The 26,568-nt window shown below is 29.3% G+C and overlaps 2 protein-coding genes across 6 annotated transcripts in view; one reads left to right on the top strand and one right to left on the bottom strand.

Moving 5' to 3' along the window:
- LOC148228362 (uncharacterized) overlaps nt 1-24,117 on the bottom strand; it is a 60,073-nt gene extending 35,956 nt beyond the window's left edge. For 2 of the 5 annotated variants that reach the window (XM_088200229.1, XM_088200234.1), the window contains exons 1-2: nt 23,922-24,117; nt 5,962-6,218 (exon numbers count right to left, since the gene is read on the bottom strand). In XM_088200229.1, the coding sequence (XP_088056355.1) occupies nt 5,962-6,025 (64 nt within the window). In that variant the 5' untranslated portion in view covers nt 6,026-6,218; nt 23,922-24,117. Of the gene's footprint in view, nt 1-5,961; nt 6,219-7,820; nt 7,990-23,912 lie in introns of all 5 variants that reach the window. The other 3 variants (XM_088200230.1, XM_088200231.1, XM_088200232.1) reach the window with 3 other exon arrangements.
- Nucleotides 1-26,568, top strand: part of LOC148228361 (larval cuticle protein 65Ag1-like) — a 156,371-nt gene that overhangs the window by 58,586 nt on the left and 71,217 nt on the right. The window lies entirely within an intron of this gene.

Raw genomic sequence — 26,568 nt, forward strand, 5'->3', positions numbered from 1 at the left:
ACTTAACTAACAATTAAACGTATTGAATTAACATAATTCTAGAATTGTTACAGATAATTGATAGAAAAAAATATTAAATACAAAAAGGATGTATATAATTTAAAATTTTCCTGTGTTGCTTATAACTTAAAAACTCTGAGCTATATATTTTTACCAAGGACTCCCTTGCACGCCTTTGTGTGTATTCTACTTACATTGTTCACTACATGGTCGATAATATATTATATACGGTAGGTTATATAGAGCGTAACGTCGTAAAATTGAACTCATAAATGTGAATGATGCAGGATGAATTTTCACATTCTCCCGCAGGACTCGCGTCCCAACCAGGAAGATGTCACGCAGAAAATTTACTCCCTCACGGCGACCGTGCCGAGTGTGCTCCCCGAGAATAGATAAAACAACAATAAACTTCCGGAAAAATCGGGCTCAGACCCTACCCTTCCCCCACCTCTTCCCATTCCCGAAACCAGTCCCTTTCTTTCAAAATTTCTTCGGGCGCCATTTCGTGCACTGACAAAAATTACTCTTTGTATCAAATACCCATTTATTTCGCTACTTAAAACATGGTCTCTATTTTGACAACCGGTCTATTCCTATATTTTAAAAATAAGCATCGTATATTTATTTTCAATAAAATTATACTACTTATTTAATATATCAATTTTAATAAATGTTTTAAGTCATAACTTAATAGCTATTAATTTAATACTGTATATATTAAAGTATTCAAGTGTTTCAATAGAAAACTGACTCTATATATTCATATAATTAATAACTAATAACGAAAATGAATAGTGTAAAACGGGCCTAATATTTCATCTCTTGCGTTCCTTTTCAATAAAACTTTGGACGAAAAATTCACGTGAATTTTTATACACCGTCTTTTCTTTCGCGATTTTCTTACGATGCCGACGATTTTTCATCGCGACGAACGTAATTTGTCAAAATCTGATTTTTATTAAATTTATAGCGTCTGAAAATATCATATTTTTACTGCGAAAAATGTTGAAAATCTATTCGTGAAAATGCGTAGGTATATATTTAAAATGATCCGAGAATACTTCAAATGACAATGTTTTCAATCAGTCACTATGAATATGTCCATATATTTTCAAAATAAGCTATGGACATACTTGGTGACGTATAGACTGATTGAATACATTGTCTGTCATTGTAGACATTCATCTAAAATAAAGTTTAAATATTATATTTTATAAATATATATATAATATTTTATATTATTTCCAATTACTTTAAATAAAAAAATATTCTATATTTTTTTATCTAATATTTTTAACGAATGCGTAACAACCTGATATAATAACATTAAAATATTTTTAGCAATTCACCCTTAACAAAACTATCCGCAGCTTTTATATCACAAAAAGAATAAAGCTTCAAAAGTCTCGCCCATTCAAAATATATAAATCAGTAATATTTCGTTGTCTATCTAATATGTATTGAATCATATTTACAATAAGCTAAATATACAATATTATGATATAACCATAACGATGATTTGAATACACCAAATGATTGATTGCAAATATTATAAATACATATGTATATAATAGCAATGAACCGTTATTATATTTCATATGTATGTACATCTACAATACATATACTAATAACGTAAAATTAGTTCAAAGAATTTCCTCTCAATATAACACAACATAAGCAGATCATTTTGAACAAACAAAAGCGGATTACGAGCTATTACCCATCCACGAACGTCCCCGGTTACCGTTTCCCAGTAAATACGTCGTCCATGAAAATTTTATATAATAACTTCACCGTAGATCTTCTTTTGTATGTATGTACATAATTAACTAAAATTCCAAATTTCATCAATGGTCGTACACATTTCGAAAGCTTCCCTTTGTACGGTATTTTTTTATACGAAACGTTGTTTTAACCGTCGAAATAATAACAATGGGAATTTAACGGAGGTGAAAGATCATATCAAAGTTTAATTTTAAATAATAGCATTTGAAAAAAAATGTAGGTATCATAATTAACTTAACATTAAAAAATGTATGAACTTTCCATAATATTTTAACTTACTAAAAAAAAAATGTATAACATCAAAGTAAATTATTTATATTTAAGATAATATTAAGATTACTTATTAAGCTTATGAAAACAAAAAAAATATTTGTAAAATATGATTAAAATAATTTATAGTTGAATTATCTATGATTAAAACTCTTAAATTGACAAATATGGTTGTACATATTGTACAAAAAATCTGGTTAATGCAATAATTGGCAAATTAAATCATTATTTGTATTATCTGCTGTAAACTAATAAAACTTATGTTCATTATACCAGCACTGAATACAACTGTATTGTACAATCTACGGCCCGAGAGCCGCATGCGGCTTAAATTACCCGTTTCTGTACTCAGTTATTTTGAGGCTACAAATAATTCAAAGGTTACTGTGCCTAATGAGTTGTTTCGTTTTTTTACAATCAGCTTTGTTTTATGCCTCTGATACATTAGTATATTTTTTTGTTATATTCGTTTTAGTGCACATCTGGGCTCCAAATTTCAATATTTAAAAAAAAATTGGGTTCAAAAATTTACGATGCCAGAATTTCTATCAAGTGAACAATTTATATGAAATTGCTTGTTACATATAATAAAACAAATCCCAACTAGAACCACTAAAAACGTTGGTAATGTAATAGATATCCACAAATAGCTAAGATAGTTTAAAAAATTTTGAACGCAAAATTACAATATCAAGTCTAGTGTTTATTTTTTAAATAATTAAATATTTTTTAGGTGACACTGTACAATGTTGGCTAACCAAACCAGTTGTTTTTAAAAGCGAAATGAAACGAGACAAAAAATTCGCGTTCCATCTTCTCTTTTGTGATTGGTATGAGCAATGGATCGATATTTCTCGTTAACTAATTACAACTATTACTACGCCTTAACTGAGCAAACAGAAACACTGAATAATATTAAAACAATTATTTCTAATTCCATATTCTTACTTTTCGTCGCTGATTCTAATGTATTTCTTTAAATAGATTTTATTAAGGATTGTGGAAAATTTAAATTTGACGTTGAAAATTTAGATTAACGTTTAATATGAAAAATGGCAATCCATGACCTTTTCCAAAACAAGAACACTATTTAATAGCAATTATATAATAAATAGCATTGTTGACAGCTATCTGACTATATGACCATCTGTCAAATATTACTGATTTGTTCTAATCCAGGAACTCGCAGTTAATAAATGCATTGCAATTTAACTATTTTCATGTAACATACATTGTTTTTTTTCTATGAAAGGTATAAAGCCTAACAACAATATTTTATAATTATAATAATATATTATAAAAATACATTACCATTAGCTCAAGATGAAACTATAGATATCAAAGATACTGCTCAGTTATTTTTTATTAAAGGTGTTTACACTCAAATTAATATGAATAAAGAACTGAGTTTGAAAGAAATAACAACCAGAAAAAAATATTTAAGAAGCTGCCCTAAATTTTATGCGAGTTCATCAGCTACAATATACTTGGCTAAAAAATCTAATTGTAATCTTGACGTATAATGGAAAAAATATGAGCTTTTTATTTTCCATTGCTCTACTTTGAATACAGATATTGAATATGTCTTATGTAATGTCAGTTGTTGTTAAGACAGTTAATTTATTTATGAATAATTCATTATAGTAATAAATAGATCTTGAATAGAATTTGACGACCAAATTAATCGTAGCATCGTAGCAAATTCTTAAAAAAAAATTAGAGCCTAGTTTTATGAAATACAACTGACATCAAATAAAGTAAAAATCTCTGCTATTAAGTGACTTTAAAAATAATTTTACAAAAAATTCATAAATATGAAAACTCTGGAAATAATTCGCAGTATTCGAAGATAGATTCAGAAGTATTATTAAACATTATATTTAATGTTGATAAGAAATCACAACCAAAAAACTTACAAATATAATTATTAGACCTGAAATTAAGTATGTATTTGAAATATGTATATTTTTAAAGCTAAAGGCAATTTGGATCACAGCTGTAATTGGAACAAATAATCGAAACTATCTGAAGATAACAATAAAAATTAAGTATGCTTCATCCAGATTACATATTGATATAAAAAAAATCAAGAGCAAGCTTTGTACTATTTTTTTAATAATATATAATTTAAATTTATTCATATTATTATTATTTAAGGGTATCTATAATATAACATAGAAATCTTTCTGTTTTATACTAGGATGTCATAATGAATATTATATTAAATTATATTATATTAAAAATAATTGAAATCACAATACGACGGTTAATTTATTTATAACTTTGCGATTAAAATTATTCGATCAAACATCAAAGCGTCGCGTTATATTATATAAATAAAATTTACAAACATTAACAAAACTCAGCAATTTGCTGTCAGGGTTTTGTTTTAATCGATTCGTTTTGTGTTATTTATAACTTTGACATGATCGCAAGTAAGGAAAATTTGGTCAAAGTCGAGAGCCGTTAACATAATAAACAAAAAACGAAACGAGAGTGGGGTGTTTTTTTGGGGCTTGGGTTTGTTTTGGTGGGTCTAATCAATTTTCAAAGGGGTCCAAATCCAATTCAGCAAAAGCTTGTAGGTACATAGCTCATTGGTAAATACGTTGGTTAGTAAGCCATATGTTATATTTTGATACAATATTTATCAAAAGTTGTCGCAATTCATGTTAAAAAAATTTTCTATGAAGATTAAATTTATTATCAAATACGATTATATTAATCTATTGATAAAATCTAATAAAACAATAAGCTGTACTAAAGTGATTTTTCATATTTTTGATTGAAGCTAACCAACATACCACAATATAGTATGTTATCTATATATTGAGGTATATATCAGTAATTGTAAACTAAATATGTATATCCTTAATCGTTATATTTACAGGAAAAAAACTGCGTGGATTTCTGTATTAAAATGAGGTAGTAGTATGATCTTTTAAATGCATCTAGTATATTTTATGTATTGTTCTATTATTTATTTTAATAAAAATTAAGTGCTAAATTTTATTAATAAGTTTCAAGAAATCTTAACTTGCTGATTGTCGATAGCACTCTTAAGTAGTTTAGATAATTACTTAACCACATACAATTTTGTGCAAAAACTCAAAGAATCGTATCAAACGCAAGACATATTTGTTAGATCACTATGAATATATGCATAATAAATGTTTAATCTAGTTTTATACGATAGTATATTTTGAAACCTGTATAATTTTTTTGCCATTGGTAATACTTTTTATTATACAATTAGCAGAAGCTGACTACAACGCGTTCTATACATAGTTCTTAAACATAATTTGTCATTCTTTTTAAAAATATGAATGCCTTTTGTATATTTTCAAAGATCAAGAAATGATAATGTCTTCAGAATCAGATCAAAAATACCTTTTTAAAAAGTAGCAAAACTGACTTCAAAATAAAATCTGGAGGCCAATCAGATCTGAGCGCTCAGATTTCTTGATGGTTATTACTAAAGAACAAATATAAGAAAAAGGAAGCGCATGAGGTCAAAAAAATCCCTAAAAACAGAACAAAAATATTGCGCAAAACCGTCATCAATATTTTTCGAACAGTCCAAAGTTTTTCTATCGCAGTTCCACATAAATATTATTACTTCAATGTTAATACACATTTACTGTTACACATATAATCTATCCAGGCTAACTAAATGCATTGATGTATATTGTTATATGATAAATAAAGGAGTGTTCCTAAGTAAATACTAAAATAAAATACCTAAAAAATATTTAATGAATCTTTACATTCCAATTATCGCTCGTGCGAATCACATTATCTTTGTATTACATAATATTTTTTGCCCTGTGTAATGAAAAGTAAAAATGAATTCTGGTGGATGGTTGTGTAGCTAATAACTTTTTAAAAAGTTGGGAAACTCACTGACGGCCAGCAGAATCAAAAGGACCGTTTGCTGTTGTGGCCCCCGGGCTCTCGTCGCTGTCATTGCGGCCCTGTTTTACGTGATTATTTTATTTTGTCACATAACAGCAGAGCTCGATTTGCAGCTTCTGGTCGCTCTGGCCTTTGCCACTTTATACAATTCACTTTTTCACTGTCACCGGTTCACATTGACGCACTCTAGTTTATTTAACGACACTTTTTTATTTCATCGAGTCTTTCTTTGAGCCATTATCGACCTGAAACAATAATAAAATATTTTTATTAATTACGCAATAGTGGGAGGTTTAATTTAAAAGTTTAATTTGGGCTCTATGGCTAAATTTTGGCAATAACGGCGCTCGCCTTGACGTTTGTCGGTGAATTAATAGCTAACTTTTGAACGTTTACGAAACTTGTGTTTGTTATTTATAATTATAGTTTGGAATTAATTTCAATAATAATTTATATTTAAAGCTCTTGTTGTTTTGATTTTTCAATATACTACACAATATTAATAGCAAATTATAAATCTATTATACACATACTATACAGATACTTAAAAAATCTTATAAGAAAAAAAATATTTATATGATTTTAAGCTCTACAAAATCGAGTCAGATTTATGATACTACATATTTAGTTTATAATAAGTATTATTCATAATGTATCAATAATATTTAATATTAGTAACCATTTAATACAACCATTTGCTATTTATATGACATACAGTACTACTTAATATATGTATATGTATAAATAAAAATATTACGATTAAAAAAAAATAACGTCGGTATATCAAATCGAATTGATGTTTTTATGTCGTTTATTAGATATTTTTAATTATGCGTTTTTTTTAACATTTTTAGTTGCTCTTTGTGCCACTTTACATTAAGTAAATGAGCAAAAAATAATATAAGGGCACTACAAGGTACTCATATGTAACATATAATAAATATAATAGCGCCACATTTTTATTACAGAACCATTTAATATTTTTAAAATAATACCAATTTTGGTTATATTAATGATTGCAATACGGTAACATTTCTAAAGTTTCCTAGTGTTATACTTGACGCAAATTATAAAAAATACATAGATTTGTGCGGACCAACCAGCTAGGTAGAAAGTACTTGTACAAATATAGATTTATTATAAAAAATCATTTGTCGCATAAAAGCGTTAAAAGCGCAATAAACAAAAATGTTATTAATCACTCGCCGACAAGTGAATTAGTACGTGCTAATTGGAGATTCGAAAACAAACTTATGATCACTCATGCTCATAAAGCTGTTTGCCAGATTCTTATCTTCAAAAAATACCTTAATTTCTCCAAAGCACTCAAAAAATCATTTAAGTACTTCCCTTTCGCTCATACAGCTCACAGTATTAAATATCAGCAGTTCACTGCAGATTGAATCAACTTATTGCTTGTAATGGTCTCAAGTGGCTAGCAAATCAACTATTTAGCTTACAACTAATATTAAAATCCTGCCATGGAACACAATATCTTCTGGTGGATAATGCAATGACAAATATCAAGTGGATATTCAATAGTATTCATAAACAATTTCACAAATCCCACATATTTTTTCACCATATTAAAATCATTAGGTGGCAACTTTTCGAGATATTAATGCTTGGGTTTCGGAATGTTTTTATAACAACTGATTCTAACTTTATCAACTCTTCTTTCATTGTGAGATGATCAGAATATATATTAATAATGGCCAACCGAGCATTCAACAATACTGATAAGTCTCCTTTTAATTGATTCTGTCTCATTATTCTGTCATTGATGATATTTCTACTGAGTTGTAACTCAGAAATTCGCTCAATAATAGCATATTTAATTTGCGTACCTGGTCCACATCTTAGAAGAGTTTCTTTAATAAATGTTCCTTCACTAAGGGTTTTTTCATGTCAAGTGATTAAATACGTAGAGCTCTTACAAATGTGACTGTTCTTAGGCGAAGACTGTCCGTAAACTATGCGTGTCACCCAAAATGTCATTGATACGCCATCACTGATCTAAAATCATTTAATAATAAGTTAATATAATAAAAACACTCACAGCGAACCATTTAAATAACTTTTGCATCACTAACTACTATGCGATTCAAACTTCGGTGGGTAAAGTTGGGTAAAACTGGACAAAATTTTCGTTTCTCAATTCCCGACCGTATCGACTCTTGGCCGGCGGGTATCGTTAATTAATTTTCAGACGGACCCGCCATTATTGTTAATTTACGCTGGCGCCATTTTCTATGTGCTGATACTTTACCAAACTTCACAGCGTATACTTGTGAAGCAGAGGCTTTCAACCTTTATCAATTGCAACAAATATATCCATTACTACGACAAGATTGACTTCACTTTTGAGTTATTTTATCGTCACACTGAATATTTTGTATAGTATAGCTTATAACTAAGATCCAAGGTTTTGATCCGAAAATGTTGCTTTTAATCAAACAAATGCAAAGTTCGTTAAAACAGTAGCGACTTTCGTTTGACTTCCGATTGGTTAAGCAAAACTTTTGAATGAATTATGTATATCCATATTCTATAATAAAGTTATATTTCAATATTCAGAAGAGCAAAGTTGAGCATCAATATATTATCTTACGGATACTGATAAATTAAATTAAATTAGACCTAAACGATTTATTTGTATACATATTTTACGGTTATATTAACAATATATTTGTTGTAAAACATGTTTTTAAAACAGTTATTATTAAATTCTGAAACATATAATAAGGAACACGCTTGTGTGTTTTTTGTGCTTTATCAAAAACCTAATTTATATGAAATCATTGCTGTATTTTTAAAGCTATTAGTTGGTTCTATAGCCCCGTGGCGGTTTTTAAAATCAAAATTGGTGATCCGACATAATTAATTTTTGAGTTTATTAAATTGATACCTATAGAAACAACACCCTAGTTATCTTTGTGCTATACATAACTTATATATTTATTATTTAATCTTCAGTTAAACTATCTTTCAAGGCTTCATTTTAATTAAAAACTACAGTGCTTATTTACCTAATCTAACACATGTTACTATCCTATCTCAAAAACGTTTTTTTTTTTAGGAATATTATTCTACAAAAATTTATTAGTTATCATTTGAGAGGTTTTGCTTTTTTTATATATTTTTATTAAAAATAGTATTTAAATACGTGTATTGAATTATGCATTAGAGTTCTAACAGTATAGTTTTATAAAGTTTATATTACTCGCAATATTTACATTTGTAATGGAGATTTTAAGGCATATAACATTAGAGGTTTTAATGGATCAAAATATTTGTTGTATTATTTTTCCGTGGCTTCAAAAATACAGAAAAAAGTTAGTTTGATTTTATATTTTTTTGTGTCATCCTGTAAATTTTTCGCCAAAGAAATAATGTTTCCTAAACATTGTTTGAATAATACGAGACAAAGGCAAGTTTTAGCAGCTCGAAAATTGGGTATTTATAGAATTTGCTGCGATTAAGCCAACTTTGCATATAAGATCCTTTTAGGTTCAACTTTCGACATTTAATTATGCGGAATAAATTATTTGCAATTCGACCTAATGATAAAAATAATTTAAACAACGTTTTTAGATCCACTTTGTGTTATTAATGCTCAGAATCTTTTCTCGAATGTATTTACTAATTAATTTAATTTATAAACGTTCAAAGGAAAACTCAAGTTAATTATATTGTGGTCCGCATATTTATCTTTAATAAAGCTGATTTGAAAAGAAACTTTTCTGAGTAGCAAATTAATTAGTTCATTATATTTGTATTATTTCTCTCTATATGGCTCACTTATTTATTTATAGCAATTTTTTAAGAAACGCTCCATTTTACACGTGAAATACCGTATATGAAAATGTTTTGTCAATGGCTACCTCAAATTGGCGTAAATCGTACAATTTAACCCATTTAAGCGTACAATTATTCCGGAGCAATATTATTATGTATATTTTACACAATTACACCCTTGCCTAACAGCTGCCATTTTAACACCCAATTAAGCACAATTAGGGCAGCGGTTCCTGTTACCAAACATCGTTAGATCACTGTATGATAATTATTTTATCCAAAGCGTAAATGACCGAGGATGTTAATTTATATTTAAAACGGTGTTATGAAATAGTAACTATTATATTATATTATACACACAACATATATGAATTTATATAAAATATACATATATGTATATTTCAAAAGCTATTAAAATTGAACCATGATTATTAGATCCTAATATTATATAAATATATATTCCTATTTTATGGTAAATTTGTTTATACAGTTCAAAAAAACTAGCACTTAAATTACCATTCATCAAATTCCGATATATCTTTTAGATTAAACGCAAGCAATTCCCTATTCGATAACCTTTTTCCATTAGAGATCAATAAGTCACAAACTTCGACTTTTTTGAAAATTTGTTTTGACGTATCGAAACGCAGGTCTCTTGGGTGACATCATTTAAGTACTTTATATATCAGATAGATACATATATTATTATTTTTTTATAAAACTAACATATAAAAAATAAAAACAGCATTACTAAATATATCTAGCTCAAGAACAGAAATATTAAATCACTCTGGATCGAAAATACACACAAATGTATCTTAATAAATTTAATATTTATTAGTGCCTTTTTTATTGTAGCATATAAAAAGTGTTTTAGACGAAGGTCTTGAACATCAGAGAAAAATCTACTAAACGCAACCGGTGCGTATTCACTCGCGTAAATAATAAAATGTGCATCGACGCGCGAAAAGATCAAAGGAATAATTCGCGCACTGTGAAAAATGAACCAAACCAAATATAAATACGTTGTATGGCTGTAGGGTCAAAAAGTTCATAGACTCAGTTTCAATTATAATAATTGACAACGCCATATTAGAAGAAAAAACATAGATAAATGCAATACGTACAAAATTAATTTGTTTGTGTGACGATTTGACGAAAGAGATGATGCTACCGAAAAATAAATTAAAATACTAAAACAAAATAATGTATAATATAATCTTTTCATAATTATTTTTAAATTCAAATCTATAAAGAATCATTTGAAAGTTACATTTTATATTACAATTGTTCAGACAATGTTTTACATATATTTGTGCATGGCCGAATAAAATTGTGTTACGGCCGTGCGTTGACGGCGTGTGGTCGTGCGTCAGCGTAAGGAGCCCGAGAATGTAAACTGATAATAAATGGCGTTTAATTCCGTCGAGAGACGGTGGTCCTACGAGAAGAAAAGACGGCCATCTCCAAAGGGGAGAGGTCGCAACAACAATGCAATGGAAAATATCAATAGTGCTATTGTATATATGGCGCAAAATAATGGCAATGGCCGAAACTGTTTCATATAATATGTATGTGCATAATTCATATTACTTTAACGTTCCGATGCAAACCATTAAAAATAATTTAATTAAAAACTGTTTCATAATCTTTTATATAAAGTTTAAAAGTGCTAAAATAATTAAGAACGTAGATTTTTACTACTATTTTTAAATCTAATTTTAATTAATATAATAAATCATATGTTTTGTAGCATTTTATGACATATTAACTTTTCTTGTTTCGTGTATTTATATACTTCTAAGATTATTGTTATAAATTTATGCACTTCTAAAATATTTTTTTAGTTGAATTAAAATTTATAAAAATATTTTTTCAATACTAAAAAAATCCAGCACGCAAAACTGCTCTCATCATAAAACATATATCAATAACTTTAAGTTTAAATTTGCTGACTTGACTTTTAGGTTAAAAAACTACTTAATAATACTATAAAAACCTCATATCGTATAAAAAAGTCACATTAAGAAAATTAAGCAATACATTTTTTACTAAAAACACCATTAAATTTTTCTCGCATATTTGTATTAGACATGTTAATTTACTTATTGTAAATTTTCTTTTGTAACTCGTGCTTCTTTTTAAGAATTATTTTTCGAGAACTTTTCGAGAAAATATCATAATCAAAAATTTTCATTTCTTTGCACATTTTACTGTCAAGCTATTTATAAATATAAAAGTGTTCCTAAGAATATGTTAGCTAATTATTTCATGCAACTGGTTTAGTGAACTTCTTTTCAGAATATACATGCTTTACAGGAAAAGCTATCATAGAGACATAGCATCCTGACAACACAACATAAAAATATGGCTAAACGTCAAAGATGCTTGAGCTCTCGCGCGACTCGCGCAATAAAACGAAATATACTGCAAATTGGTATCCAGCCTCCGACAGGCGAACGGCCGCGCGTCGACGCGAGAGAAAGTATTCTCGTAAAAGATCAGTCCCGAAACTTTTTTGACGCACCGCGTAGGTGTACACCGTGGGGAAGAGTTAGAGAGAAACACGCGTCGGGGGTGTAACGAAAAACATATGTAAAAGTCGTCTTTTTTCGCATGAATGTTTTTCTTTCGCCGACATAAATCAATTTGATACGCGGAAGGAAGGAACGGGTAGTAGGGGAATGGGAGGATAGGGAAGTTTCTGGGACGGGTGTGGGTCAGGAATGTAATTCGAATATGGCCCGCCGGAAGGAGGAACCGGAAGCTGTAGCAAGAAAACAAACCAGATGCCGGGGAGATTGAAAGCCAACCCGGCCTTGGCGAATATCACCTATAAAAATGATCCCGCAGGCATTCATTTTTTTCTTCTTCTTCTCCGGAACTTCGCGGCTGGCATTTTACGAGTTACGCCGCCGGAACTCAAAAATTTCACCGGTAACCATTTCGTATCGAACGATGTATTTTTTTGAGAATGTATATTTTTTAGAAGCGCATAAACATCGTATGGATGTATAAGACGGGCAGGTGTTTTACGTATCGTTTTACGGGGAGCGGTAAATTTTTATTGTGAATGAAACTATTGTTGGAGCCTAAAGCAAGATGGTTGAGATGAAAGTGAATGTTAAAGATTGATAAGAAAACGCTCCGAAATCTTCCGCTCGTTTTAAATTAATAAAATATAACATAAGTTTATATAAATCAATGATTAATAAAGTACATAAAAAATGTAATATTTATTTTTTATTTAATTTAAAAACAAGTAATCGTAGTAATTATTTATCTAATTATTTTATAAAAAAAATTATTTTTAATGTAAAGCATAAATGATAACTTTTTAGGTCATGACAATTGTATTTGCATTTAAATGTTCACACTACTAACATATTTTTATTTGACATATACTACAATTTAATGCTACTTAAATTTCTGTTCAATGTCTTTATCCAATATAATTTTGTATGTATAAAAAATGTATCGTAAGACAATATATACGAATAAAAATCTTACAACAATTCAAACATATTGTTTACAATTAAGAACCTTTATCAGTATTGCTTATTCATTTTATACCCAATGTATATATTTAAATAAGTTCATGAAATCTTAAAACATTTCAATCATATATTTGAGTTAGCATACTCAATGCCTTTCATTTTAGTAACAACCACAAATAAATATATGTATTCTTAAAATGTTTTATTTGAAAATCTGATTAAACCTCAATTAATTTGTCTTTGCATTCAGCTTTTTCAGTACTATTTATCTAAGTTGTTATGTAGTATGACTAGTAACTTAATATATGTAATAGTGCCATATTATATTTTGATATTTATATCATCTGTGCTGTTTCTATTTTTAATATGAAATAATGTTTTATTAATTTATTTATTATAGATAAATAAATTTAAAATTTTCGCTTTATATATTTTAAAAGCTAGTGGTGTCAAATTCTCAAAGAAATACTTAAATATAGTTTAATTTTTAAATATAAAAAGCAAGCGTTAATTAAAATATCGCTTAAGGAAAACGGCTTCGGGCTCAAATCAAAGCAAATTTCAGCTGCTGGAGTTGGAGTCAGGCCCTGAACCTAAATTTGAAAACACATATTTAGGGCCTTCTATTAAGAAGGGTCAAGTGGAAGCAATTATTTTTCTTAAAGCAAGTAGCTTGTATATGTTTTTATTTTATTTATGTTTACATTTTCTTCTTAAATATATTATAAATAAATTTAAGTTTTTGAATTTATTTAACAAAATTAAGCTCAGTTAGGAGAGACATTTCAGTGTAACATTTTTTAATATATATCTATTTATCACAAAGCTGAGCATCAAGTCTTGACAGGTTTCTCTAATGCATCATGCATAATCTCAAACGTGCACACATATATATGTAAAACACCTAAAGTCATATAAATTGTTTCGGCTATAGACGAAAACATCATTGTGTTTGCCAAGCCCATTAATATATCGTTAATGAAAAGCGTTTTCAAGCGCAAACGTCTTAGCCACGACAGTGAAGATTAAGAGATGCGATCGCAACTCACTTGGGACGATTTTTACCACCTCTTAGCAACGTAAAAACGTGCTACATTGAATACATATATGCTACGTTAATATAATATATAAAAAAAAATCTTTGAATTCTCTCTAAAAACATGGAGTACTACGCTTTGCTAGAATTCCAAACAATGCAGCAAACGAGGACGCTATGAACTAACGTATCGTACAGAACGCAATCCTGAATAAAATGTTAAAGTGACACGCGCTCCACATCATGAAGCCGAGCATCATCGACCCTTTATTGGAAACTTTTGAGATGTGTATTCAAAATCTCCGTTCCTTGATTGATGGATTTCTGTTTAAAACATTTAAGCACTTTCTTTTGAAAAAGTTTCAAAATAAAGTGCTACGAAAGTAAGACATACATCCATGATCTAGGTGTTGAAGACGTCGCCAGTGCTATAAAACGTTTCGCTGCTAAACAGCACGTCAACATCGAGGCAACAAACTCCTCAATGTACAATAGATAAGAAGACTAAGCCCTTCGAACTGGTCTTGTTACCATTAATAAAACTCATTTACTATTAGTGATTGTGTAGTGAACAGTTTTTTATAGCTCCTCAAATTTAAATCTAATTTAAAAAAATATATAGCAATAATTAAATTTCTCTATATTAATATACAATAGAATTGACTTATCTAAATATTTTTTTTAAGTGCTTCTAAAAAACTAGGCGCCAGGGATATCAGAAGTTTTGAGCCACGCTGGACAGTGGAGTTTGGGTTGTTAACCAGAACAAAGAGCAACGCAGTTTTTTGTTTTAGCCTGACGTCGAAATTTCTTTAGTCCTTGACTTGTCGGGCCACTATTTACTAAGCTTTTGTCCTTAGCCGGCTGACCCCACCTATCTAGACTCCCAGAGACAGTAGCCTTATCACTGCACTACACGTGGGTAAGCCATAAGTCTGCGCTATATGTATTTTTCGCTATAAAATAAATTATCTTTAGACCAGCTGATTTATAGCAATTTAAAACAAACTAATTTTATTAGGTAATGCATGAAATTAGTCATGAAAGAAATAGTAGATTTTTTCTTAATGGTTTTTTAACCCGATTTTATCAAATAAATACAACAATATTATTTTCACGTGTCAATCAATTAACTGGATTTAAAATTTTAGCAATTTATAAATGCTATATTTATTTTGTATTTTTACATTCAGTAAAATTTAGTTACATAGTTCTAGAGAAATATATTGAAAACTTTTTGTAAAGCTTATTTTAAACACTCTTTGTTGTTTTTATAGCTGTTACGAGATATTTTAGTTATTTTGCTAAAAATTGTAAAGCAGTAAAGTAATAATTTTAAATCGATATCTATGTTACTGTATCTATTACATTGTCAAAAGTTTTTTTAGCTCCTAATTAACATCAGAATGATAGACATAAGTGATATGTATAGCTCATTATTGACCCGAAAAATCTCGGTTCAAATTCCACATAGACCATAGTGTTTTTTCATTTTAATTGTGTCTGGGAGATATGAATTACTGATTATTAAATATTTATAATTTCGAGTAATAAGCACAGATTATGTTTAGCTTAATTTTTATAATCTCACAGATGATTAAATAAAATCAAGCTAGGTCAAATATTAGGCATTCTCTAATAATGAATTACTTTACCTTATATGTATGTATTCAACAAATAAAATAACTAATTTTAAGTGAATGACAAAAAACTGTATGGTATATTAAAATTATAATAATATATTTTATATGTATCTATTCTTTGTCTGTCCCTTGTTATATTTACATGCAATTTTTATTTTCTGAATGTCTGCATACAAAGTGGTTGGAGACATTTTGCAGTGTTATTTTTGGTAATAATGGAGTTGTCCATTTTTTATGACTACAAGCTATTTTTGAGATGTAAGATTCTTATAGTATTCTTGCGTATTTTTTACCTTGAATTAAAGCTAACTAATACACTCAAGTCTACCTATTATATATTCATAAAATCGTAATAGACCAACATGTCGATTCGTGCATTGGATACATTCGACCTAATGATGATCAAGAAACCTCACGCAGTCGGAATTATAATCGCTTGTATAATACACTTCTGCTCATATTAACTTATGTATAACGCAATAAATTGCTATTTAGTGTGTTATTACCGCTCCTAGAGGTCTCAAATTATACACCAGTTAACTGAACATAATTCAGCAGTTTGGCGAATAAAGTTGGCAGGAAAATCTGACAGCGTTGAAAGCTTGAAAGATTGACGCTCCTTTTCTCTTTGATTAAAATTATCAAGCTCGCATCTGGCCTCCAAGCACATCCAGATAATATAACAGGTTTCATTTGTAAACAATTGCCAGAACAGTCGGTATGTCTGGTTTTATCATTGATCCCGACCGTAGATACGGAGATGGTGATTGAACGCTACGCAATTTTCGACTCTATCTTAATGGAAGCATCAGTTTCGGGAAACTTATGTAAGTGACCGTTTTCGTTCACGACGCTATTCGCATTTACGATCTCGCCAATGATGAAAATGCTACGACAAGGGATATTCAGTTTTTTTTCTTGTTGTTGAAGACTGAACACGTCAAGGTTCTCGCGCGCTTCCGGCGATATAAGAAAACATCGCGTCACAAATTCATTTCTGTCTATCTATCTCTCTCTCACTTTCTAACTTTCTCTTTCTCTCCCCCGCTCATAATGACTGAGCGTGAATGGTAAATTAAATGTAGCAGAAAAAATATATTTATCACGTTCTTTTTCCTGCCGTGAGACGAAGCTACGACCGGTGCTATTAAGCATTAAGATAATTAGACAGCAAAATGTTGCTGAAAAACAACACATTAGATTGATATGTCTCGAGTAATTTACTGTAAGTATTTCAAAAGATCGTTATTTTCATTTTTAGCACATTTATTAAAAATAATTCATTGTTTAAGAACACATGTTTCTATACATTATATTTTAATTAAGAAAATGGAGAAAAAATATTAATTTTATTATTAATACAAAATTAATAATATGTATTTTCATTAAAAATACACTTTACATTTAAGATCCACATAACGACTTAACTGTGTATTTTGTAGTTAAAAGTCAAGCAATCTATTTAATTTTTGAAAAATTAAATTAACAGCAAGTAATATAATCGCGTAGAATTGGCAGGGTGACCAAAATCGAGTTTCATATGTTGGCAGCACTAAATCAGACAGCTGTCAATAATTACGCGTGTTCAAAGTGTCAAATGCAGGGATGTCGTTTTAACTTTTCCCAAGGGGGGGGGGGCAAAAATTAGCCAGTGAGTAATCGTTTTTTGAATATTTCGATTTCATGAAGCTTCATAGAGTTTTTCATTAAGTGAGATGCATTTTTCTGGCCTGTTTAGAATCTATGTTAAAGGCAATAAAATCATGCCGTAGCATTCATATTAACAATAAGTGAGAAACCAATAATACTGAATTTTGACCAATAAGAGAGCATAAAAAACAATTATCCCTTCTTAGAAGTCAAAAATGCATTATTTTTATTGATTTCAATTACATTTAAATCAATACAAATAATAAATAAATTTTAAATCCGTCTAAATTATGCAATATTGTAATATGTTTTAATATCAGGTTTTAATTGTTACAACCCTTTACTGACAATAAAACTCACATAAACATCAACTAAGTGCGTCTTTTCGGCAGCAGAAGTAATTAAAATTAACTTTGTACATATTTAAAGCCCAGAAAATTTATGTTATATAAATTTAAAAATTAAAATAAATAGTTCACTTACTTTTTAACATAAAAATATGTATTTATAATAATATTTTTTATATAATCTGTATTTTTACTGTCAATTTACATATCATATAGTTTGTTTTTAAATCTTGTAATCCAAATTAAAAGGAAAAAATCTTGATTGAATCTCAAGGGTGGCAATCGCAATAAAATAAATATTAGATATACCAATATATTTTATATTAAGAAATAGAGCATACAAATGCAATGATATTTATTAATAAAAAATCGTAGTTAGCGAACCAAACTTTTAGGTAAAGAACACAATATTTTTTAATTAAAAAAATAATCAAACAATAATTTTGACACAACAAAATAAAAGTAACCACGAAAAAGTAATGTGCAACTTGAAACTTGCTTACAAGTTTTAAACTAACCTAAATGATTTAATATACACATTCACTAACAAAAACTAGCTGAAGCTAATGCACATGTAGTTTGTTTAACAGTTAAAACAAGTAATAAAATATAGTCAAAATCCACGCATCTAAAAATCTGCGTTGGCAAAGATAAGCTTAAGACTACAACAAAGATAATGACCCAAACATCGGCAAAAGATATGAGAGAGAGAAAAGGAATAGGCGCGATACGGAAGCAACGCACCTATTATATATACAGAAATGTAAATTTTTATGTTGTTTTGAAGGTATGCGTTTTCGTGAAAATTTTGCAAAAAAATAAACAAAAGAAACGTCTAAATCTTATAAATAACACACGTCTCAGAAAATATGCCGTGTCATCAGCGTCACGAATATTGTCAATTGCTTATTGTCAATTTTTGTCCCTTGAGTGCTTCTTTGATCTGCTTTAGGAGTATAATTGATTAGGAGAAAGAACACACCCGTCTGACACCTTTCTGTATTGAAATATTTTTGATTTAATCCTTATTACTGCTGATTTATTGTAAAACATATTTTTTATCTAGCCCGATTAAACTTAGATTTTAAAATACTATAAAAATATAGTAATGAAATATTAAAAGTTTTATTTTATACCATTATTATATAATTAAAGCATTAAATTAAAAATATTATATATGTGCTAATAAAGTGTAAAAAATATTATTTTATGTCTTGTTTACAGTGGTTCATAACGACATTGTCCATTAAAACGGTTACCACTTAAGAAGGCCATTAGTAGGCACACCTCTAATAGCGGCATAAACTGCTAATGTTTCAAATGGCAACCCTACTAATATAGTTATAAACATACCACATCATAACATGGTCAATAATATTTTTTCTTTCATTTTACAATACTGTAGCTAAAAATGGACTACCTCACTTACAATAAATATGTGTTGTATATTATACCCAAATCGGCGTATATTATACATGCACAAAAAATACAATTTACATAAATATACCAGCGTTCCCCTCGATAGCCATACACGTTTCCCCCAAAAGGGTGATATCGTAATAATTTCTTTATGGGACACGGGAGTCAATTGAAAAAGCGTATGAACGCACCAAAGCACCCCGTAGCTGGGCCAGGCACATGATTTAAGTGTGTGCGTATTATTATATTATATATGTATAATATGGCGTGTTGTGTGTGGAGAAAATATAATAATACGTTTCGTACAGGTGTGTGAGGGAAAATCTCATATTTCAAATTCGTAATAGGGCAAAATAAAATTATACGTGTCCACGCAGCGTACGTTCCGTGTAAAACATCGCACTAAACGTTATTTATGGTGTGTTAGAATTATGCTCGGGAGAATACGCCAGATATTTAGTGTCTTAATTTATGGTACCGTAGCGCCGGAATAACGTTAAAATATCAGAAATTTCATTTATTCAGCAAAACAGTTTTTCGAACCTATTTTACAAAATAGCATTTATTTTGATTTTTTTACATAAATCTTATCAATGTATGATTTTTTTCGTATGCATCAGGATCACCCGTAACCGTTGCGGCACAATTAGTTGTAAAGTACTCACTATAACAATATCATAAAACTAATTGATTAATTTGTGTCTTTCCGATCAGCTTTATGATGTTTTTTCTCGTTGGCGTTATACAAACTATTTTGCGTATCTTTTAAATGATATCCATTTCAAAATCACTTTCATAAAAGCCATGGATAAAGCATAGGATCAGTGCCCAAATATCTTTGAAAAAATACAAAGCCATGAATATACATTCAATAAAATAACGACGTTGCCAAATTTTACGGATTTAGAATCACCATTACGAATAATACAGTCCAATAAGATATGTATAATATAACAAAGAGTATTGTTTCTCTCTAAAGCTCTTATTAGTCAGATGATTGAGAGCTGAAGAGAATGTTGAATTTTTCTCATTCTGCAGACTAAATAAACAATGACATGACTGTACTTAATTCATTTTACTTCAGCCAGAAACTTATTCCTTAACTACCACTTCGCTTTCAACTTAAGCCAAATTCACACTAAACGGAACTACGCCGAATCCTAAAAAATCAGCATACTTCGATTGTCTAAACAAATTCCCAACCCTATACCTACATACATACTATGTATATAAATTCACTACTACAAAAACTATACACGTTTCAACTACTGTTAATTTGAGAGCGATCATTCTAATAAGAAGCAGATATATAGTAGGTATATTAGGAAAATAAAAATATGTTATGATTTTATTTTACTTTATAGAGTTTGCGTGACGTGAAAGAGCTCACAAGACCTCGTGGAATTATTGTGTTTGAAGTGTGGTTCAAAGGGCTATGTCAATACTAAATCCTTCCAAGTGTAAGAATATGTAGTTCATAGATTAATTTTACTTGTACAAAATGCAAACTGATAATAACTAAATTAAATTAAGAGCATCTTGATTTAACAGGTTATCTCTAATGCGCCACGATGCTCAAAAAAACAATACAAAAAAAATACATGAAAAGAAAAAAAATTATAAAATATGAGAAGCGATATGAGCTGGACTAGCTCCTTATTGCTAGTATATGCAGATTAATATAATTTCAGCGTATTAAGGAGCCAGATGGCGACAGCCATAGGCAAGTCTGCTATTGCGGACATCCTAGCCTTAACGGACATTAAAAGAGGATGTGATCGTGATTATCGAAGCTGGAATTGATCAAGAATAATCTGATTTTTGACAATTAGCAACATAGAACTCTCTGCGACAACTCAGCGAATCGTAACCCAACGCTTTAAAAAAAAGGCAATGGGATAAAAAGTCAAGCTACCAAAAAAATATTATATCGGAAAATGCGTTGGGTGTCGAAAATAAATAATGCGCGAGACTTATATTTTATTATAATTTAATATTATGTTATAACCTGTCAGGTGTATATCCAATGCGTTACAGCGGAATAAATTTGTCTAAATACCTGGACATCTATATTATGAATTAAAAACTATTATGTGTATTATAATTTAAAATCAATATATGTCACTTTTTTTAAAATAGCGCATTTTTAAATATGCTGCAGTAGCTCGAGCCCGCAGACTCTGAATTACCAGTCTAGACCTTACAGACTACGCTATCTAACCCTATATACTTATATATTATAATTCAAACTTATATGATGTTATAATCAAGAATTGAAGTAAAGTTTATATGTGTCATCAAATCAAATTATTACATTTTGAATAATATCTTTAATTTTCAATTTATATTTAGATTATTTTAAAACTAGCTGGTTCCAATTAAAATTATCAGATTAAGACAACAAAATATAGCGATAGGTTACGTATTTATAAATAGGTTTTATTAAAATATTACTATAATATATTTGCGTTAACACAGTCAGTTTCAGAGCTATTCATTCCAGCATTATTTATAATTAAGAAAGAGATTTGGGTTTACGCCCCTACTATTAGCTGTAAAGCACACGACACGAATATATTTATCGTTACTCTGATTGATTGATAAATATAAAAAATATAGTAATGATTTTAATTTCTATAGATTTGTTCAAAATATAAACAAGAGTAATGATTAGTATATCGGACGTATATCCGTTTCGTGTGCTTTAGAGCTAATAGTAGAGGCGTAAACCAAACTTGTCATCTCTTTCTCGATTATGAATAATAATGAAATGGATAGCTCTCAAACTGACTGTGTTAACGCAAATAGAGTATAGTAAATCTACTTTTATTGTAAGACTTTTTGCATTTTATTCGAAAATATGGTTAATGGGACATGTCTAATATTAATTTTACCCCTTTGGTTCTATTAAAGTTAGTCAAACATATTATGCATCACATCTCCAAAATTATTTTAAATTATATAATGTACATAAAAACATTATATAAATTTTGTTCCATGTTATCGTTCTCATTAAAAGCAAAAATAAGTAATTGTGACATCTCTGATATTGATTATATACATCACATATAATGAAAGTTCAATGTCGGTCTGTAACAGTAAGTAAGATTTGTAAATGTCTGTAGCGCTCTGATTCCAAATTGCGAGCTTATTTCTTGAGGCCGCCTCGCTTTTAATTAATTTATATTTTGATTATATATAAACCCCCGTCTCTTTTAACAAAAATATTTAAAGGGAAAAAAGTTAATTTAAAAACTTTTATGTGAGCACATCTACGTGACATAACTATAATAGAATTAAAAATACAATAATAAATTATATTACAGATATATACACTCAGATGAAATTATTATATGCGACGTATTTTTTATTAAATTAAAACAATCTCAGAGTTGTGTAAATTGTAACAAAAATTTAATGGGTCATATGCCATATGCTAATATGGATACAAGAGTTTCAGTCGTTTGATTATTATGATGCCTAATAAGAAACATGAAATAAAAATATAATAATGCCATGGTAACTGTTCCTAAATATAGACATTTCTATCTATTAATAACCTGTGCATGGTAATGTATAACCTTACGGTAAAATACACCTAACCTATATATGAAAATTTTAAAAAATTCAGCCTGAAATTTGTATTTAAAGATCGTCCTTTAGGATTGTATTGTGATTATTATTTTGTCATTAAATAATTTAAAAAAAAAGTGTGAGGCGAATGTGAAATCGAAGTATGTAAATGTAAATCATTCAGTGCCTAAAAAATAAGTTTCCATACTCGGTGCGTAATTAACCTTAATATTTTAACAAAAAGATAAATGTTTATACATATAAACAAGTTATTTCAGATATTAAAAAAATTTCTAACTCTCATTTATTTTACAATTCAACGTCAAACTTAATTATTTAAATTTTCGTTTACAATACATATTTTGGTTATATTAATTGTTTATTTACGCAGTCAAATTACTGAGATTACAAAATTTTTAATTAAACTGTAATAATTTTGTCAAATTTATTAATTGGATATTATTAAATAAGTGTCGAGCTCATTTTATATTTTTTTAAATAATTATTAAATAATTTTTATAAAATATTTAGTTTAATCAGAATTTTATTTAGACGCGAGATAAATTTCATATTTATCTTTTAAGTATAGTTTGTTTTATATAATCTAAATCAGTAGTCGGAATTCTTTAAAAGTTGTTCTAGATTATATATTTTAGGTGCACTATTTTCAATAAAATTGCATTCACTGCATAAAATACAACGGTACACTTTAGAAAAAATAACAGATTATAAGTAAAAGTCAGTTTAGTGTATTGGCAAATTAACTACGTTATTAAAAAAAAACTTAAAATTTAACTATGTATAATACCAACAACAAAAAAATTCTGATCATTGCTTAAAGCTATTAAAAATATTTTGAGTAGCCCGCCATATAATTTTAATCTATAAAATTTGAAGACGCTTCAGATATTATAAATGAAAGTCTAATTTTAATACCCCATAATTAAACTAATTATCTAACCTATATACTACTCACGTTATTTACCTTGATATTTTAACTGGCACATTTCACAAGTTTTTTTTTCTTGTCTTTGACTAAGTCAACAACGCAAATTGATAGTACCGGTGAAAAGTTTTTAAACTTCACCGCTGCCGTTACGTCACTGTCCAAACAAAACTGTTGAGAAACGCTGGCCCGGGGCGTCCGTGCATTCGCAGCCGAAAAACTAGAGCTACTGAGTACAGAACTGTGAGATTCGTCTCCTCCCTCCACAATTTCACCCCCACCGCGTCGACTCGTCAACCAATCGCGAACCGTTTTGACATGTTTAAAGCAAGTATTGTAGATCGCTTCCTTAGTTTTTTAATGAGAAAAATTTCGATAATCTTTACTGTACAAAGATACAATATCTACTAGAGAGAAATCTGATATATTTAACCAAAATAAATACAACAGTTTAACTTGAGTTAAAAATATTCTAACTATTGAAATTATATCTTAAAAAAAACAATGGATTTTATTAAAAAATTGTCACTGCGATTTAATTCATTATGCAATTATTTAAAATAAATTAGTAGTTTTAAACAAAATGGTATACTTGTATGAAAAAAACCGTGGATAGAGTAAATAAGTAAAAATAATTATGTTTTGTGGCCTTGTGGCCAAAATAGACGATGAAAAAATCTGGTAGCAGTTTATTAATATTAAGTAAAATATGCCACAGAGAAATAGTGTCGACTTGTATTTCTCAAATACTGATGGAGAAGTAATATTCTCTGGATGTTCCATCGAGGTCTCTTCTGTTTGTTGTTGTTGTTTGCTCTCGGTCTCGATATGATTGTCTGCCAGCTCGAATCGCGTGATGTAACAAAGTATTGTTTATTCTATACTATTGATTCAAGGCGTCTCTGGTGTATCACGTGTGCGGATGTTGATGTGCCAATTGCATCGCTTGATTATTTGACCGACGATAATTGTTCACACTTTGGATAAGAATAACTGCAATGTGAATTTTTCAAATGTCCTTAATTCAAATGGTGTATTCAAATAGCTGTTTTATCACATTGTCCATTGCACTATTTACGCACAAAATGGAGTTTTTTCTGGTGATTATGAGCGGTTAACGGGTGTGCACAATTGTTACAATTGTAGTATTGAGTATTTTCGTATTGTTTTAAACCTTTTGTCAAAACGAATTGTTATTCCCTGTTCATAAATAAAAATCTTGGTTTTAATAACCTTAGCGATAATTTAGCGAGTTAAGTAAAATTCTACCTTCTAATTAGGTTTTTTAAACTATGTCATCTGAATGCATGTTCAAATTAATCTTTATTTGACCAGGTTTTTTTAATATCAATATCCTTTTTTGTAAAATTGACATATTAAAACGTGAGCTATTTAAAACATGAGGAAAACAAAAATTAATGCTTTTTAGATGTTTGGATGGAGAATATTTATCTAAATATATTGAATATTGAAGATGATTAAATCAATAAGCATTAATGAGCATCGCATCAAAGACAAACTGTCATAAATATGCTCGAAAAAGATTTTTTGCGAGACAGCTGATAGTAGAGTGTTTTAGCAGCAATTTTTAGTCGGAAACTAGTGATACAGAGGAAGAGGCAAGGTGTGGGGAGAAATAAAGGACCCACAAAGATAAGCTATGCAAAAGACCTAAATGTGCAAATAATAAAGCATTTTTTGTCCTTCTTTTCTTCTAGATTCATTGATGTTTTTTCCATAATATTTTCTTTTTCTTCGTAAGCAATATATATATATATATATAAATAATTGTAGAGCTTATGTCAAGCAAGCGACAGTCTATATTTTTAATGTTACTTTATTCCAAGATATGGTGGTTACTTGCATGTAAGAATTTCTTCCACATTACTGCTAGTCAGATATAGTATTTCTCATTTCCTGATATTTTCCATTTCTCAAGACATCTCTTTTTAATCTATGAGCATATCATTATAGATGCATTAAAAACACTATAATCCTGTGTTACTATTTTATAAACAAACCCAGCTAGTTAGTTTGATATTTGTGAGTCAATAAAATACTTCAAGCGTTAGTGGAAGATGTGAAGCATTATCATGTTTACATGTGAAATAAATAAAGTTGTTTTATAGTTCTCGCAACTTCCGTTAGATTCTTTTTCGTGAGAAGATATTATCTTAGCTTGTAACACATGCTTAGTATAACATTTGAAAAATCGATTATATCACTTTTCCGGACACACAATTGTATTCAAATGTGCACTAGTGAAAAATGTTGAAAATGCAAACTCGCGCGCGTCGCGCAGCATTATGGAATAAGACACGAGTGCATCATTGAGATATGTACACGTCGAGATTCTCTTTTGCCGGCGAATACGGAGGCTGTGTTCGAATGCTTTCAGGGCCCCATACTCTCTGTCTATGCTCTGCACTGGTATACACCGCACTTTTATGTCTCGGTCGCGTTTGTTCGCCGCCGTTTTGGAACGTCCACATTTTTCAACCACAAAAGCAAAACCATCCTCCGTGCGCAAATGGGGAACCAACCGCGAAAATAATTCACCGCCAAAACAATATTTCTTAGAACCGAGTTCTTGCTTTCGTCAACTGTAATTGGCAACGATTTAAAACGCGAAAAATGTCGTTATCTCATCTTAACGTCGACCATTTCGGCCGTTATGGGAGGCGTA

The sequence above is a fragment of the Plectrocnemia conspersa genome, unplaced genomic scaffold (assembly GCF_051122295.1).
Source record: "Plectrocnemia conspersa isolate PC_06_02 unplaced genomic scaffold, ASM5112229v1 ptg000012l, whole genome shotgun sequence".
NCBI lineage: Eukaryota > Metazoa > Arthropoda > Insecta > Trichoptera > Polycentropodidae > Plectrocnemia > Plectrocnemia conspersa.